This window comes from Plectropomus leopardus, chromosome 23 (genome assembly GCF_008729295.1).
Source record: "Plectropomus leopardus isolate mb chromosome 23, YSFRI_Pleo_2.0, whole genome shotgun sequence".
Classification (NCBI taxonomy): domain Eukaryota; kingdom Metazoa; phylum Chordata; class Actinopteri; order Perciformes; family Serranidae; genus Plectropomus; species Plectropomus leopardus.
In genome coordinates this window covers 11023172-11042131 of record NC_056485.1, presented here as the reverse complement: position 1 = coordinate 11042131, position 18960 = coordinate 11023172, and the positions used below count along the sequence as shown (strand labels likewise).

The following is an 18960-nucleotide window of genomic DNA, read 5'->3' as shown; positions in this document are numbered from 1 at the left end:
GTCCTGGAGTTCCCAACCCCCCATGCCTCTGTGTAACTCCCAAGACGACAAAAAACCACAATCACCCTCAGTACTATACTCCCACAAGCCAACAGACACGAACACAAGTTATTTACTTCATGCTGTACTACTACTGTCTCCTCACAGCCAGAAACGAATGCTGCTAATGGTGACGCCGATACTTCAGAACATGTGCATCACAGCATAAAACTGAAGGTGAGATGCACTGGACCTCCCATACCCACACAACCCTATTCTTTTGAAATACAAAAATAAAGACAATAATAGAGAGGAAGTCTTGGAAGCAATGCCATAATGAGGGAGGTGTACACAAAAAAAGTCAATGGGGTATGACAGAGAAAAAGAAAAGGAGCACACAGGAGCAGTCAAGTCTGACAAGCTGCCAGGGAAAAGAAAAGACACAGAAATATGTCAAATAAAAAAAAAGTGAATATAGAAAACAAGACGTGAATGGGAGAAGAGCAGTTCCAAAGGGACATAAAGGCTCAGTACACCCAAATAATAAAAGGAGGAACTGATTTTTACCTCATGTGGTGTCTGCTCTGCAAGCTTTTTAGATATCAAGCACTGAACAAATACCACATTTGAAAACTTTCCAGAAAAAAAAAATCCCACTGAACACCGCTTACAGTGCTGTCTGTGGATTATTTTGAGTTTTTTGTATGGCATTCTTTAAACACAAATTACACCACCCATTCAGCTCCATCACATTATAGAGGTCTCACTGAAAACATCTGCATGGCTACAAACAGCAAGATGTCATTTGGGAAAAAAAAATCATTTTTAGTTATTCCAGTGAACTGACCCTTTAAAAGAAATAAGTGAAAGAGATACTTTAATTAGAGCCCCAATTTGGGAATATCCATACGGTAGATAAGGCGACAGAGGAGGACAGTGTAAATGCAGCATTATCTGGGAAGCTCACTGATATGAACACACACCACAAAAAGTCCCAACTGAGAATAAAAGATCAGAAGTGTGAGGGATGTAAGATAAAGCTTGGGCTAATTAATTTACTGGCAATAATTGTCATCACTAATGCTCGTTTTCGGTAGCTGATGTAGGTCTTTTATTTAGCATAGGTTAAAGCTGTGTCTGAAATCTTGCATTGCAACCCAACCAATGTATACAATTTCCAGTGAAATATTACAGTAAGCAAACAATGGATACATATGTTTGTTTACTGATAACATATCCAAAAATACAGTACGGTAGACGACAACGTTCAACACGGATATCGATCAAGACAGCTCTGTAACGTCATTTACACTTCAATACAAGTGCAAGCAAGAGGAGTAAGACTTCACCCTGCTAGGCTTAATATTGGTTTACAAATATATTTTAACCTTTTGAAGGCTGAGAAAATTGGCTTTCATTCTTTTAAAAACACGGGAAGAAGGAAATTAGCAAATAAAGAAGAAATTACCCCAAATTTGGAAGAAATTAGTAAAAAGTACAAGAAAAGTATCTGAAAATTGCGTGAGTAAAAGAATGCTAAAAAAGCAATGCAGAAATGGAGCAGTGCTTAAAAATAATAATTTTGTAACATAATTTTAAATATCTAATTAAGATAATTATTATTGTTTTTCCCTAGCTTTTTAGAAATAAGTTTCTAATTTCTCACAATTTGAGAAACATTTGCTCATTGCCTTTTTCATCATGTTTTTGAAAGAAATCACACCAATTTGTTCAGGGATGAAAGGTTTAAATACTTGTGAAAGGCTTTTTAATGGGCTAAATCGGCACAGAGGTGGGCACGGGTTACAATGGTTACATGTCTCAAGCTGACAAAGAGGCTCTCCGAAAGTCATGAGGTAATTACAGCTCAGAGCGAAAAGATCCACACTGCTGTGTACTTGTACAGATGTATGTTGAACGATCGTACACATATTGGGTATGTAGTGCATGGTATGTGATTCCAGACACAGCTCATGTATCAGTCTCTATGCTATGTTCAGATGTACTGAACTAAATATTAGCAATTTGTATCTGATTTCGCACTAATCTTACGCAATAGGAGGACGGGGGACTTGGCATCACCTTTGTGGAGGGGAACACTGAGAGTGGAGTTGAGATTCAGAGTATAACTGAAGTGAAAGGACACACGGGCAAAGTATGTATAACAAACTGCAGTTAATGGTTCGTCTTCATTATGCTGCTGATTCTCATCAAAACTGTGATCTGATCCGGTGCAGGAGGGCTGCATGAAACCAGGGGACAAACTCTTAGCTGTGAATGGAGAATCAGTGCTTGGCTATACTGTGAAACAGGTACAGCGTCACTGTAATCGTCATATAATCAAGGGTTTGCCTAACTTTCCTTATATAATAAATGTGTTTTTTGTTTTAAGAAAACAACAAGCAGATTGAGTCTGATTAGTAATTCTGCTATTTTTTAGGTCAATTCTCTACTACGAAAAGCCAAAGGTCCTGTGAAGCTAACCTTCTCTACAAATGAGACCCCCCCCTCCCTCTCCTCTCCCCAGTCAACCAGCCATGATGGGGACTGCTCGGATGACGTCCTTGCCAGCCTACCCAGCATGCCTAGTGCTGCTACGACCACGCATGTCCAACCAGAAGTGGAGGCAGCCACTAGTGAGTCCATTTTAAGACGTTTGACTTCTCATTCAGGAAGATAAACAATGGATAAATGGGCTTACTCTGTGCTTCATCTATTTTAGGTCCGAGTCGCTCATCCACTCCTTCCACTCTGACCTGTGACCCGGCGACCTGTCCCATCATCCCTGGCTGTGAGACCACCATCGACATCTCAAAGGGACGCACGGGGCTGGGCCTCAGCATCGTGGGAGGCTGTGACACCCTGTTGGTAGGAAACACAAAATATGGATTACAGTCTGTAAACTCTTTGGAACCTGGGCAAAGAGGCTATTTTTTTTTTTTAAATATGGGAAGTAGGTATCGAGCAACTAAAGAAGGAATGACCAATGAATTAGTTACAAAACTTAGTAAAAGTACAAGAAAAAGACCTAAAAATTAGCATGAAAAAACCCAAACGAACAAACATATAACGAGAAAGTAAAAGAATAAATAAAAACAAATAAAAAAAACCCAAACAACAACGAGGAAATGGCCTAAAAAAATTGCTTTAATTGTTTTTTTATTCTTCTGTAAAATAATCTTTACTATATAATTCTGATAATTATTAATAAAGTTCTCTGGACATTGAACCCTAGCTTTTTTAATCATTTTCTATTTTTTACTTTCAATTTGCAGGACATTTCTTGCCAAGTTGCGCATTGTCTTTTCACCTGTATTTTTGAAAAGAAATCAAACCAGTTTTCTCAGAGTTCAGAGGTTTGAATACTTGTGAAAGGTGTATGTATGCAGCACAAGAAAAATGATGTTGATCCAGGTTTCAAAGGGTTGATGAGGCTGTATCTGAGTTGACAGGACTACTGTTACAAGTAGGTAGTCACCAAAAACAATCCTGGTGTTACATATGACAGGTTTTTTAAGGAATAATTGATTTATCAATATAAATCAGGTATTTGCACTTTTTGCAAAACACAGTCCATGAGAAATTGTTATTTTGTGATAACTTTACGCAACTGAACTTTAAACTTACCAACCACTGTGCCACCCACTTTGAATCTTTGGTGGTGGTGTAACCCAGGTTCGAAATAGCCATGGCGGCTCAGGAATGTAGGAAATGATGTTGTCACAGCCTTCCTCCTCCTCCTGCCGTCCTCTCCTCAGCCCATCTATTCTGTCTGCTCAGTCAGGCTTGGGGGAGCAGCTCTTTGTCTGGCCCTCGGCCGCAGCAGACAATATCCAGCCCAGGAATGTAACCTCTGAACCCCAAATGACACTCACACTGGAGCGCAGAGAAAGCACACTGAGAGTCAGAAACATACACAGCCAGAATGAGAAGCCAAAATAACATCTGTCTGCGGTCAAATGCAAATTTTTTAAAATCATTCTCACCACCAATTCTGTTTATATTTTCCACACTATTTACTGCCCTGTATGCCTCTCATTTCCTCCACATAAATCATCACTGCTCTCATTTATCTCTGACAGTTCCTGTTCACCTTCTTCTCCTATTCTGTACTTATTTGCTGTGTTGTTTCTCCCTCTCTCTCCAGGGGGCCATCATTATCCATGAAGTTTATGAAGAAGGGGCAGCCTCGAAAGATGGCAGGCTTTGGGCAGGAGACCAAATCTTAGAGGTGCAGTATAATGAGCATCTCATATGACCTAGATTAAAAAGAGGCATTGCAATAACTGAGACGTGGCTGCCTGAGGAGCTGGAACATCAAAGCTTGGGTTCCAAGGTTCAGTCAAGGATCAAATAGTATCATAAATTTGTTGATAAGGGTAAATTCATTGATATACGCCAAATATATACAAGTTATGTTATTATCTGGCAACAAAAACTCTAAAAACAAACGACTGCTAGTGAGACAAGCACTTAAAAATGAAAAGTCAGAGGAAAGTAGCAGCTAGTTTGAACCTTGTATGTATTACCTCGAAAGACAAGTAAAGTATCCCAGCTCAACTTGGATTTGCCCTCCATTTGACCTCATGCTTTGTCAAAGAGGGAGGGCAGGGGTGGAGCTCAGGAGTTTTGTTATGGCAGCTCAAATCAGTAGACCTGAGTCAAAAGGCACACATGCATGCACGCACAAACACACACACACACACACCCTCATGACTTAAATGCCGTCCACTATTCATTTCTGTCCCCGAGCCAAGCTGTTGTGTTTAGAAAACAGGGTCAGAGAGGAAAAGTGAAAAGAGCGGTTTCCCAGTCCACAGCAATGCCATTAGCTGCTACGGGAAAAATCCTGTGCATGTCCATGGCGACAGATAATGGGGTATTTCCACCCTTTAATGTGGTAAAAGAAACCGGACATCAACTGACATCAAGCTTCTCCCAGACTTTTGTGGGAAGGCTGCTTTTATTTAGTTAAATCTAAGTGTTATAACATTTTTATATTATGACCCAGTGTTCAGACTGCTCAGCACTTTGGGTTTCTTAAGAAGCAATATGACTTTAGTGGGTAAGGGAAAATTCAGTTTTAGTGTTAAATTAGGCCGTTAGCACTTTTCACAGCCTTCTGCTTCATCCACTTCATATTAGGAATAGAAGAAAAGGTATTTGCAATGCCCCAAAATGGAAATTGGCTCAGATAAAGTTTATACTCACCAATTTTCTCTCATCACAGGTGAATGGCATCGACCTGCGCGCGGCCAGTCATGACGAAGCCATCAACGTGCTGCGGCAGACCCCACAGAGAGTCCGGCTGACAGTATATAGGGACGAGGCCCAGTACAAGGAGGAAGATCTGTGGGACTCGTTCACTGTGGAGCTCCACAAGCAGCCGGGTCAGGGCCTGGGCCTGAGCATCGTTGGGAGGAGGTGAGAGATTTGTTAATAGTAATAATGCATAATGTCTAGTATGCAAGTTAGTAAGTTGCTTTTTGGGGTCAAAGAAAGTATATTAAGACATTTGGTAAACCTTGATATACACATAAAGATACATAAGAAATTTAGATCAAATAATTCCTGGAAGTATTAAAATGCTGATACTTTTAGTATTAATTCTACTGTATTCGACTGGTCTCTTCAGTATTAAAAAAAAACAGAACAGCCAGACTTGAAATATAAATAATATCTAGATATACAGCAGCATTGGTAATATCATGGATTTTTTTTCAAAGTAAAAGTCTCATTGAGAATCAAAAAACGCTAAAATCCAATCACACAAACCAAGAGTCCTAATTTGTCTATTTTTTCAAAATGACTTGAATTTCCCTGTAGTTATCAGCTCCAGCAAACTGGGGTCCTTTTGTACATTATTCAAGGGAAGAAGGGGCAAGATAGTTAAAAGTTTTTTGCCTAGTTCTGCTTGAACCTTGGGGACCAGCAGCTGTTGAGCATTTTGAGAACCCATGTTATATTGATTTAGGCTTCTACACATGTACATAAGATAAAGAACCAGCCGTGGCAGATATTTATTATATAATTAGCGAGTATTCTAAGAGTCAAAATAGTTTGACTTGTAACTATATGGTTTTTCTTTTTTAATGCAGATCACGGGACCAAAGGTAATCATAGTTAAATGACCTGTGCATTTAGATAGTTTGTAGTGTATAGAGCTAGAGATAGAGCTCTTATAGACACCCAAAACACACAAAGCTGAAAAAAGGCATTTGTTTCAGATACAAGTAACCCAAATGTAGTCATTAGGAACCCCCAGAATAACTTGGTTTCATTAAAATCGTGTAGTGTTATCTTTGGTGTTTACAGTTGGATATTGAGTGTTATATTTTAGCATCAGTTACAATAAAATTAAAAAAAAAAAAAAAAAAAAAAAACAGAAAAAAAGCACTTCATGTTGTCACAACCAACTGTAAAACATGATGGCTAAATTATTATCTTTACTGTTATTTTATGGTTGAATAATAGTTTATAAGCCTGGCTGGATTGCTCATTTTCAGTGGCACTAAAGGTGATCATGACTTCAGTGTACTGCCAGAGACTGTTGGCTGTATCTGGAAACGTGATATTCTTGTTCCCATTAGACCTGTTAAGAAAGATTTACAGAAGTCTTATTGGGAATGTAAGCTGGCAAATTGTTGAACATCTTACACATAAACTCAGGCTTTTATTCTTGCTGTAGCATTTATGGGTTAAGGCACATGTGGGAATAGGCCTGCTGATCTACATGCTGACAGTTTTTTACTGTCAGGTGTTTGGAGCGTGGTGATTGATCTCACCTCTGGGATAAACCTCAGGAATGGCTAACACAGACCACACATGCATGTGCACTGCTGATTATGAGTGTGTACAGCTTTATGGATTTGCACAAACAATTTTGTGCACGGTAGAAAGGCCCAAGTTGGGGTCATTGGTTGAACTGCCTGAACAGCAGAATGCAACTTTAAATGCAGTTGTAAATCTTTGCCTCTGTCAGTGGTTTTGCTACACATGTGGAAAAAACAACTTAAATTCTCAACAGGATGGAAAAGGCAGCAACGTAACAGACAATCTAAAATCCGGAGCTAAAACGGAAAGTGCAAGCTAGCAGTTAGTGGTGAGGAGCTGTGACAGCCAAGTGTCTCTGGCACTGGGGATCGTATGATCAAGTTGCCTTGCTTCACAGCTTCTGCTTGTGGTAGTTTTATCCACGTGGAGATTTGCACCTCAGATATGCAAAGTCAACAGAGATGTGCTTTTGAAAAACAGACATTGGTTTCTGCAGTTAACTTCCCAGAGGTCAGTGCTCAGAGTGTGCACAGATTTTTGGACTGCATTGACTGTAGCTTTAGACAAACAAAGACATGCTGTATTTTCCTGTGACAAAACCAACTGGTCTGAGAAAGGATTAACTATTATCTGCCTTTGTGGCCAGAGTCAGCTGTGGCAATCACCACAGCTGACTGGTAGGTGTAGACAACCTGTCAAATCAAGCCAACAAGCCCCAAGATATACTTCTAATACTGGCTAAAAATCTCCTAACATCTTGTTGGTACTATTAAATATTCCATCGTAGCAGCTATTTGTCTGCTGCCTCCCAAAGAGCATAAGCCACATTTGTGCTGAGGTCCATTGGAAAAATATAAAATTGCTGGATCAGAAGTGAACCATAGTTCAGCATTCAAAGTCAGCAGTATGCTACAGTTAAGATCAACTAGTAGACAAGAGTAACAGTCATAAATGTAATCTCACTGTCATGCCTTCCAACCTTTCCTACCAGGAATGACACAGGAGTGTTTGTGTCTGACATTGTGAAAGGAGGTTTGGTGGATACTGACGGTCGACTCATGCAGGGCGACCAGATCCTGTCAGTCAATGGTGAGGATGTCAGGTCGACCACACAGGAGGCCGTGGCTGCACTACTCAAGGTACATAAATGGCTGTGGCCCTCAGAAGCATGCATAGAAGGTGAATGAGACATCTGATTTAAATTGCGTAAGATGACTGCTGGAAATATGATGTGCCTTGTGTTATAGTGCTGCGTGGGGCCTATAAAAATGGAAGTAGGGAGGTTCAAGGCAGGTCCCTTCCACTCAGAAAGAAGGCTGTCTCAATGTAGTCAGGTACTGTGATTTCACATCTTTAAAGGATAACATTTTAAAGGGATGGATGGATCTTTTAAAGCGGGGTTGTATGAGGTACTTATGCATAGTTAGTGTATTACATACATTAGAAGTCAGTCTGCACACCCCCAGTTTGGAGAAGCAGGCAGGAGTACTGACACAGAAGCTAAGCAATGTACTGCTATGAAGGGTTCAGCAGCAAAATGTATTTTAAACACCGAAAAAGGTTCCAGCTAAAAAGATCAATATAAATTTAAGTGTTTTCTATATTGAGAATATTTTCACCACTTTACCTTGCCACAGACAGCCTTTTCTGACCAGGAACTGAATGTTGCTCTCCTCGAAGCCAGACAACTTTAAGAAAAAAAGCAATTTAACATCGCTGAACACAGGTGCTGCTGGTCTACCGCTGCATCAACCAGTTAGGTTGTTTGTGTTACTTTGTGACTTTGCTGTTTCAAGTGGTTAGATCGGATTCACAGAAGTCACACAAACACATACAGAAACAAACAGATCAAGGTTTGTTTGAAGAGCAACAAGAACACACAGGAAAATGAAGCTGTTAATAACTTCCCTGTCAGAAAGGGCTGTCTGACTGAAAGGTAAAGCGGTATAAAGATTATCAACATAGAGCACACATAAAGGTGGGACTTTTTTTAGGTGGCTAAAATATGTTTTTTTGCTGACCTCTTCAGTGTCATTTCTACTGCCTGCTTCTTCAAACTCAGAGCACACTGACCACTATCTATGCTGTTATACACTAAATATGGAGTAGAAGTACCTCATACAACCCCACTTCAGAAAATCTGAACTATCCCTCTAATGTCCAAAAGAAATTTCTCTGAAAAATCAACAACAACAAAAAAGAAAGATTAATCACACTAAATGTCTATTTTTCAGATTAGTGAAACAGGCAGCACCAAGGTGGCCTCTCAGTCATGCACAGACTCCGGGAACCTTCCAGGTGACCCTGAAAAAATAATAAGGAGTCCAGATTGTAAGTCATTAATTCATTAAGCATGTGAATAAGACAGCCACTGAAAAAAGGAAAATGTAGACAAGGCATCCTGACATTTTCACTGTTTGAATCCTTACAGCTCCGGAGCAGCAGGACACGAGAACAGTCGAGTTCACTAAAGGTCCCAATGATTCTCTGGGTATCAGTATAGCAGGGGGCGTGGGCAGCCCCCTGGGTGACATCCCCATCTTTATCGCTATGATGAATCCTGTCGGCCTGGCTGCTCAGACCCAAAAGCTCAAGGTACCAGATTTAACACCTCTCTTCCAGCGGAATACAAAAATAAGAATTAGCATGCCAGCAATTCTTGTGTGGGATTTAATATGAATCTTGATTATGTACAGCAATGTCATTCCCACTCACTTTACTCAGTTTGTGACTCCCAAAGGTCAAGAGCTGACAGCCTTTAGCAGTGACCTCTGCAGTTAAATGACAGAGAAACTGACAATTGTAGCTCTGTGTGACACAGACCGGAGGAGGACAATAGCCACCGCTAACATGGATAATAAATCTCCCACTCCTGCATTCAGATCAGTAAGCCTACAGAGGAGCTCATTGAAATGAATGAGGGGAAATCTTGAATAGTATATTCATGCTGCTTTATGTGAGAGAGATGAGAACCCCACATAATGAAATTACTCAGCTGAATAGTTTTGCTTTTGTATGGCGTGGTGAATTCAATATTCAAATAGTACTAGCCACATCCTGTTATCATGCAGAGACTTTTGTGGCATACCATTGAAATCACACGACAGCACTTGTGCACGCTTTTAAAAAGTGTTACCCCTGTAGTGATCCATATTCATCACAATTTTAGGGAATAAGAAAACATTTTTAGGGCTTTCACTCAACTTTTGGTACATTTTAGTTGCTACTATTGTTGTTTCCAAGCCAAAAACTGATGTGTCATAAACATGGAAAACGCGTTCACTGCTGAAAGTTTTTTTTTGTGACTCCTACATCTTTTTAAATTGTGCTAAACTATCACTTTTCCAGATCGGGGACCGCATTGTCAGTATCTGTGGGACATCTGCTGAAGGCATGACCCACTCACAGGCTGTCACTCTGCTCAAGAACGCCACAGGCACAATACAGCTGCAGGTCCTGAAAAACACGCACGCATGCACGCTCACGCACGTGCACACACACGCATGCACGCACGCGCGCACACACACACACTCTTGTTCTTGCACCTTTCCTGTTCCAATAAGACAATAATATAAACCCACTGACACTATTAGATAATCTGCACTTGAATACGCTCTGTATTGTTTCGTTTATCTGCGTACAAAGTTTTCACCCGAAAAGAACAGTTGAAGGCTATGTGAGTAGCAGACTTTGAAGTGCTATAAAACTCCCTCATCCAGCACCACCACCATGCTATCAATCTTTATCTTGTGAGTCTACAATACAATAAAAGTGTGTGTTTTATGCATCTGCAGGTGGTAGCGGGCGGTGACACCACTGTTACAGGCCCCTCTCAGGAGCAGGCAGCCGGAGGTCTCACACCCAGCTGCATCTTTCAGGATGATCTCGGGTATGGACCGGCTAAGAACAGTTTTCTGTGTCTTAATATACGTGTTACAGCTATAATGTCAATCTGTTTAAGGGACTGTATGAAAACTGTTAGAAGGGGGGTGTTTTATTCCTAACTGTCTCCATCTTCCCATCAGCCCTCCTCAGTATAAGACCATCAATCTTGAAAGAGGACCGGACGGACTGGGTTTCAGTATAGTCGGTGGGTACGGCAGCCCCCATGGAGACTTGCCGATCTATGTTAAAACTGTTTTTGGAAAGGTAATTGGCAAATTGCTCCATTTTATATTTGCATAATTAACAAATTGCCTGTTATTAATTTAACTCTATTTGGACGTGCGTAGGGGGCAGCAGCGGAAGACGGCCGCCTGAAGCGAGGAGACCAGATAATGGCTGTTAACGGGCAGACCCTGGAGGGCGTCACTCATGAAGAAGCTGTCGGCATTCTTAAGAGGACCAAAGGAACTGTCACACTCACTGTGCTATCATAGACTTGCAACCTGTCTTCACTACTTTTCCTACACTTCCTATCACCCCCAAAGTAAATCCACATCTATAAAGACTGAAACTTTAAAATAGCAACACATCTCGCAAGTGTGATGTCATGTCTAGCAGTAGGAGAAATCAAACCTGCAATATTTCACAACTTGAAGATTGTGTTAAAGTCACCAGATGTTCACCTGTGAAAATTTGCACAGTGAAATAGAAACAACCATGTACTGATAATCATGTAGAAACTTATTGCTCAATGTAGCTTTGAACACTGTGATCCAGGTAAGTCTGCAGGAAGTAGACTATGTCATGATAAAAGAGCTTTTATCACTGTCACCCAAACTGCTCCCAATATAACATGTACAGAAGATATGAAGTATGAATCCAGAAATAGTTTGCCATACAGTTTTACTCAGTCGTTATATGAATCTCAAGGAGGTTATGAATAGTTTTATGGTGTGTTCACACCAAAGGCAAAGGGAGTGTTTCATACAGACAAATTACAAATAAAGTTAATGCAAAAAATGTGAATAAATGCAACGCCAATGATGCAAATTCACAAAATTTGCACTATTTGTGTAATTTGTGCAGATGTAGTAAAAGCCTGTCAGCATTGAGATCTGGTTGAGGTTCTTCTGACATTACTAAGAATTGGAAATGGAGAGCACACTTGTTGTCCCTGTCTGTGGGCACCTGCAAGTCTACCATTCAATGTCAGTTCTGGACAGAAACAGAACAAACAAGAAGAGGGCTCAGATTATTATATAATTATATTAGATATTACTGCTGGTGGCCCTTAACTATAAGAGTATACACATAATATGATGTTAATTCCACGACAGTCTTGATGATCATTAATAATAGGTGTTTAAAAATAAGTGGATATATCGGTATTGGTTATTAGCCAAGTGAGTTTTGATATATCCACATATTTAAATTAATATTGTGCAACCCTAGTGTTTTTGACCAAACAATTTTGTTGAGTTGCTTCTAAGCAAAGTGCTGGAGTAATCTAAGTTGGTCTTTTATTGTTAAAGGTAAACAACAGAAAGAGCGTAGTGGTAATGCTCTGTGTTGACAGCATGAAAAACAAGCAAGAAAGCAAGAATGTTGCTGTCTTTTTTCATGCTGGTTCAGGCACGAAGCCTTACTGTTATACGGTTTTCACATCACTTCATTGCTGCTATTGGTTGTACTTTACTACAAACCAAGTTAGACGTTAGTGGTCTTCTAAAGTTAGTTAGCACAACTGTTAGCACAGCTATTAAGGGTAAATATTGTGAAATGCACCAAAAAACACTGTAAAAATACAGCCACTGTATTCATGCATTTAGTGCAAAGCAAAAATTCGCTTTGCGTTTGGTGTGAACACATCATTAGACACTTACATTCCATAACTCTAGATTGAAGTATTCACTGAACATAGTGGCTAAAATATTTTGCCATTTCCTGTATTGAAATGAACAGACTGTGAGACCATTATTTTCAGGAGTATTTCAGAACAGAGAGCACCCTAAAGCAATATCAGAATATTTCTACAGAGGAGAGGCCTATTTTTCAAGGTTCTTAACAGTCTGGGGTCTACTTATAGGGGCAACCTCACAATAAATTCAGAGCATGAAACAACATGAAAATGTCTGTAAGGCAATTAACGGATTAGCAGAATTTAGCTAATGGCCATATTAGTTGATGACAACATTATTTGTCTTTTATATTGCACTGCTGCTGGCAATTCATCATGCTGATTTTCCCCGAAAGGTTGATGCTGCTGTAACTGGTGTTAATCAACTTATCATGAAGTCACTGTTGTTTTAGCAGAAGCGGCCAATAGAGCATTTTGAGTGCTCATGGCTAAAAGTCTGATGTTGTAAATACGAAGAAAGATGTGAGATCCTCAAATGAAGAAGTATTGAGTGTGTGTGACTGTGAGTGCGTGTGAAACAACTCACTGAAATATAGTGCTGCTAAAGCCGTATATGTAAGGTATTTTGTCAGTATTTGGATTTTTTTGAAGTATTAATTAATGCGCAAAGAAAAGCAAATGACCTGTTATCTAGGTTAGAGTGAACAAGCGGTTCTCCTGAAGTGTTTAACTTGTCAGATGGTTATATAATGGACCTGAGCTCATTTTGACCTTTTTGTTTACCCAAAACAGAGTAATCAAGTGTGTAGTGTCTGAAGTAATTAGGCATATGTTGTGTTTCTTAGTGTATAAGAGAGTTGTCTGCTCTCTGTCTTATCACCTTAAATATGTGTCTCTAGCACTGTCCATGTGACAGTATTGATTCTGTTCACACTGAATTAAATAAAAGTGACCTTTGGATTCAGTCTATGGGTTCCACTTTTGCGTTCTCTTGTGCCTTGTATACCGAAAGCAGACAGCATTTCTTCTCTCTTACAATAATTAAAAACACATCATTAAATCCACCCGTAAACCCGCTTGTTAAACCTCAGCAGAGTGACTATAAACTTAAATATTAAAATATAATGGTCTTAAATGAATAATGGCTGAACACTATGAAACGCAAGCCAACTTTCCGAGTGCACCAGCTGTTATTCAGTCTAACTGCTCCTCGCTGAACGCTTGGGTTATTGCATACTATATACACCATATCTTTCATACATCACATAAATACATTTTCTATCCAGCAGTTAAAAGCAATTTATCATCATCAGAGATCACATTTAATTGAAAGGAGAGGTCAGACGCTCAAAGGTGTTGAAATTAAATGTACATGAACAAAGATGTATCGATATTGGATGATATGGAACATCACGTGTTGACTTTCCTAAACAGACTCTCTTTGTCCCTTGAGACTTAATAAAGCCTGTATAGAGAGAGTCAGAGCTCTCCATTAAAATATGGCATCCCATCTGTCAGTACACTGGCAAGCACAGCTGCTTCACAGCCTGTCACACTGAGTGTGTGAAGTCCCACGCATGAAGTCCATCTCTTAAGTCGGTTTACAGCAAACATGGGGGCTACCAATTAATCACACTAGTCACAGAGGACCTTTGACGCCCCTTGCCTAATGAGGTCTGATTCAGATTCAGTGGGCTGAACACTTTTATAGTAAAAGTACACATGCCAAACTGTTAGGTGACTCCTTCAACCCGAGGTCAACGCTGTTAGATGCAGCTGCTGCTAGCTAAACTACAAGCAAGCTACCGCCTGCACTCGACAGCTGAGCTTTCCCCACGCACCTGTTGTTTTAATGGTCCCAGTGGGTTTAAAGGTTACCCAGCCTCCCTCCAGGTCCTAGAGACGCTGGTTGGTTTACACAAGACCTGTCTGCACAAGACTTTTAGATGTGAGATCAGATGTTGCCACTGTGTCACGCTTGGCCTGAATGTGGGCAAATGGTGTAAAGTTTCAGCGGCGCCAAAGCTAAATCACTGCTTTATCAAGATGTCTGTCAGGCCTTTACCATGAATAAGACTCTTTCAAACAAGAGTTATAACAAAGACACTTTCTATGTCCTGTTCCATGCAAAATGTTAGCTCCATAACTAAAGAGTGTGGCCCTGCAGCTTTAGATGCAGCCTTTGAGAAAACTTTGTCTTTGCCTGTTCAAATATTGTAGAACTCAGAATCGTCATGACTCATACTAACTCAGCACTGGCTATCAAAAGGTTGAGCAAACAGAAACCAGTGGTTGATGATCGGGCCATCGATGACTCATGGGACACCATCATACCGGTTTAACAGCTAAAAGGGTATTTGCCCAACTGCTTTGATTATCAGAGGACAAATATGAACAGGTGGGGGAGAAAAACTGAATCATGACAGTGTCAAAGCGAGTTTTGTTCAGGCTGAAAGTAGAGGATTTGTTTGAGAAATGTGGCAATGAACTCGTGCTAAACATGCCTCAAAGAGATGCTTTAATGGGGTTTCTAGTAACCGTGACTTTGCACAGTGTTAACATGGTGTAACTAGTGCTTTGACGAAGCTTAACATGTATCAACACAAACGAAGCAGCGCACTGATGTCATACTTTATGTCTGACTGGCACCAGATGTTTCTCATTAATATATTCTCTCCACCACCCCAACCTCCTCCTCATGAGGTAGTTCATTTTGTTGATTTGACAGGAATTGGACTAAAACACCCAGCAGAATCCTTGTCACTTTGAGAACTTTTAAAAGCAGACTCTTAAATGGCAGATCTAACAAAACACCCATTCACTTCAAATGTCTTTTCCTCCTTTAAAGTTTGTATGACAGAAGAGTGCCTGAGTCTTAAACTGACAAGAACAGGCTTGACAGAAAAAGTTCCTAAGTTTTGATCCTGTCTCTCAATGACTGACAAAAAGTAAACTATAATTTGTAGCCATGCTAGAGGCTTGGGTCAGTGTGAGTCAGTTGGTCAGTTAGTCCACTGGTCCAGACTATTATAGGATGGATTGCCATGTAAGTTTGTACAAACACTCAAAAGCTCAGTGACTTTTGTGATCCTCTTACTTCTTGTCTAGTGCCTCCTGCAGGTTGACATTCTAGTGATCTGTCACTTCAACTATTGAATGAGTCGCCATGAAATCTCATTGTGCCTACAGATTTCCGTGACACCCGCAATCCTATAACTTTGGTGTTCTCCTATTTCTTTAGCGCCAATAGCCGGTCAAGGTTTTCACTTATCCTGTGAGATATATCTTTGTTAATCTCTGTAAACAGATATCTGCATATGTATGTAGAATCTATAAGCAACGGGACAAAATTTTGGTATTACAAGCATTCTAGTTTCCGATTATAGTACGTACCAATTATGTCTGAGTGGCAGTTAAATAGTCTGTGTGGAAAGGAAGGAACGCATTGTCAAAAATACAATATTGTAACCCACTGGATATCATTTCACAATAATTACATAAAAATGTATGTGCATATGTATCTGTAAAACTGACATGGCCGCTGCACAGAAGAGGTAGTCCTGACCCACATATCCACTTTTACCAAAAAACTGTCCATTGCCATCACAGGTTTGTCATCACCAGACAAATAGCTAATGGGTTCCAAAACTGTCTGTACATCTGCGGACCATAATGTTAAACAGACATTCACAGACCCCAGAGGGTAAAACTTGAAGACTCTGGTGATGTCCTGATGTTTTCTCTCGCGCCACCATTAGGGTTACTTTATTTGTGAAAACTCAACACCGATTAGACGGATTGCCATGATTTTTACACACATTTTTAACCCCAACAGAAAAAATTGTAATCACTTTGCTGATACCATGAATTTTACTAGCCTTATTAAGAAAGTCAAATATTTAATTTGTCCAAAACTTTGGTTTATGACCAAACACCTGCAAAACTAATAGCATTTCCATCAGCAACAGCTGCAATTTGTGTAAACAGTTAATTAGTAAACATAAGAATAAAATATACTAAAGTAACTTGGCAAAGATGATTAATATTATACGTGCTAAATATCTATATGTTAGCATTGTTATTGTAAGCTGCTTTCCATGCTGGCGTTAGCACTAGCTGCGCTTGTAGATGCAGGCTTACAGAGCCACTAACACAGCTGTAAACTATCATTCTTGTCAAAAACTGGCAGCTCATAAGTCTCACAGAGGCACGTCCCTACATGGCAGTCTAAAGAAAGTGAGTATTTCTACAACATCCATATTTTATTTGTCTTTCTTACAAGTGTTAAAAATCATTTTGCCATTCTCAAACCTGCCCTGACATATCAAACTGTCACAGAGAACACATGCAGCACTGAGCAGACACGCTTGGTTTAACAACATCATTCATCTCCTGACTACCTGATCTGCCTTGTGGACTCTTTAACGTCACGGAAAACAGTCAGACATAATCAGACATCTCCTTTACACGGTGATTGACTTTTTGTCTTGGAGAACAGAGGGTCTTAAAAAGGTCACGTTTCCCAGCCTGCCCTCACAATGACGCGCTGTCACATATACAAACCAGCAAACATAATTAAATTTCCACTGTGGCGGTGGTGTAAAATTGCTGCTTGATGAACACACGGCTCTACAAGAAGACAATACTTCCCCTTCACCAGCTTTGAAGGAAAGAGCTCCTTAAAAAAATGTTTCTGAGGCAATCATTTGACCTTTCTGCACGTTGACTGTGTCGCCTCAAGTCTTTATTGAGCTGTCAAAAAGATTAGCACATCACAGGCGCACACAATCCTCTGCATTGTTTGAGTCAGCATACACTAGTTGCTCTTTAACAGTTCTTCCTCTTAACACATTGATGGTGTAACTTCAGACAAATTGGGTGGAGATTAAATCCTTCCACTCGAGGCAAGCATGTCAGACGAACATTTCGATCATAAATGAATGTACTGTAAATTAGTGTCATTAAATGACTAATAAACACTGGAATGTCAGGAAGCAATGCTTGATGTCATATTTTTTGTTTTTAGTAAGCATGATTAAATACTAGATTAGATTAGACTTTACTGAAGTAAAGATGAATGATAACTGAAGACAAAAGGAAATGAGTCCAAACCTTAAGGGGAAAATTACCTGAGACTGATAAACAAGTCTGACTGCTCAAACTTATTAGTTTTGCTAGTAGAATGACTAAGGAGTGGGGAAAAAAAAATTAAAAAAAACTTTTGCATGTCAAATTCCATCCAGTCCTGCTTATATGGCGTTTTAATTTCTTTACTCTAGTTTTACATACCTCACTCTGGTGTCTTGTTTCCAGAACAAACAAAAAGATATATAACTATGCTCCTTTATTTAGACGCTAACAATTATATCTTTCTGAGTAAACAGTCAAGACACAAACAGACACATACTTTCCTTCTTCTCCATAACCTGAAATTATGCCGAAGTCATACTTTGCAAGCTGGAAGCTGAATCTTATCATGATTTACAGTGTCTTCGTTACAAGGAAAGCTGCAGCTCAGCACACACTTCTTGTTAAAATAAAGCTGGGAGTTAAACAGAGCAGCGATGACATCATGCAAGATCGGATTTCCTCCTCACCTTTGGCGTGTTTGCCCAAAGTGGAGTCCGAGGGCTGGGGCTTGTGTTTACACAGACAACAGAGCACATGTTCAATGAGGGAGCAACAAACACTGACATTAAATGTTGGGTGTTTAACGCTTAACTGCCGTTATTACATGTTAGCAATACAAACAGTCGACTCAGCACAGACTCTAACAACACAGCAGACGAGACAGTGTTTAATGGCCCATCTCATGCAGTAAACTGACCTCTATCCCTGATAACAGGAAGCTGCTGCGCTGTAAGGCCACTGCTTGTCTCAAACACACCTTGCGTTTTTCTCTTGGTATGTTTGCATTTCAGTTACAGCTTCAAATTACATCACCGCGGCTGAGGCCTGATAAGGCAGAGTGTGTAATCATCGTTTTATGAGCTGTGTGCAAAGTAATGCGGTGACACAGCCGCTATGTAATGTTTGCAGAGCTGAGGGTGGAAGAATCACCTGTGTTTGCCCGTGAGAGGTGCACATGTCCGACCTTGTGGGAGGACATGGCTGTAGGGTTGTTGAACCAGCATTCATGCAAAGAAAACAGCATGAAATCAAATGAAATGGCATGGCAAGGACAGCTCCCTCATCTTAACATAAATAACAAATAATCAACTGAACATGTTAAGTCCTGAACTCTTGCTGTTTTAAAAGGACCTCTATACAATATTCAGAGGTTGTCAGCATACCACCTTTTTGAGTTAGATACCAACTGCTACTAGCAAATTGATAAATCTTTGACGATGGAGTGAATTCATAACACTGCCACACGCCTCCCACCCATGGTGCCATCCTACCATATTGTCCCTTATAAACAGAACTGAAAGACAGTCTACAGCCATGCCAGTCAGCAGCTCTAT

General features: G+C 40.0%; 1 protein-coding gene across 5 annotated transcripts in view; it reads left to right on the top strand.

Annotated features, from left to right (window-relative positions):
• The window catches only part of LOC121961885 (multiple PDZ domain protein), a 53597-nt gene extending 40132 nt beyond the window's left edge, over nucleotides 1-13465 (top strand). For 4 of the 5 annotated variants that reach the window (XM_042511975.1, XM_042511972.1, XM_042511973.1 and 1 more), the window contains 15 exons: nucleotides 148-216; nucleotides 2039-2134; nucleotides 2217-2291; nucleotides 2420-2615; nucleotides 2702-2847; nucleotides 4127-4210; nucleotides 5210-5403; nucleotides 7745-7892; nucleotides 8001-8087; nucleotides 8988-9084; nucleotides 9185-9348; nucleotides 10102-10206; nucleotides 10548-10642; nucleotides 10779-10902; nucleotides 10986-13465. In XM_042511975.1, coding sequence (XP_042367909.1) covers nucleotides 148-216; nucleotides 2039-2134; nucleotides 2217-2291; nucleotides 2420-2615; nucleotides 2702-2847; nucleotides 4127-4210; nucleotides 5210-5403; nucleotides 7745-7892; nucleotides 8001-8087; nucleotides 8988-9084; nucleotides 9185-9348; nucleotides 10102-10206; nucleotides 10548-10642; nucleotides 10779-10902; nucleotides 10986-11132 — 1827 coding nt within the window. In that variant the 3' untranslated portion in view covers nucleotides 11133-13465. The remainder of the gene's footprint in view (nucleotides 1-147; nucleotides 217-2038; nucleotides 2135-2216; nucleotides 2292-2419; nucleotides 2616-2701; nucleotides 2848-4126; nucleotides 4211-5209; nucleotides 5404-7744; nucleotides 7893-8000; nucleotides 8088-8987; nucleotides 9085-9184; nucleotides 9349-10101; nucleotides 10207-10547; nucleotides 10643-10778; nucleotides 10903-10985) is intronic. The other variant, XM_042511974.1, reaches the window with a different exon arrangement.
• Nucleotides 13466-18960: the final 5495 nt, after the last annotated feature.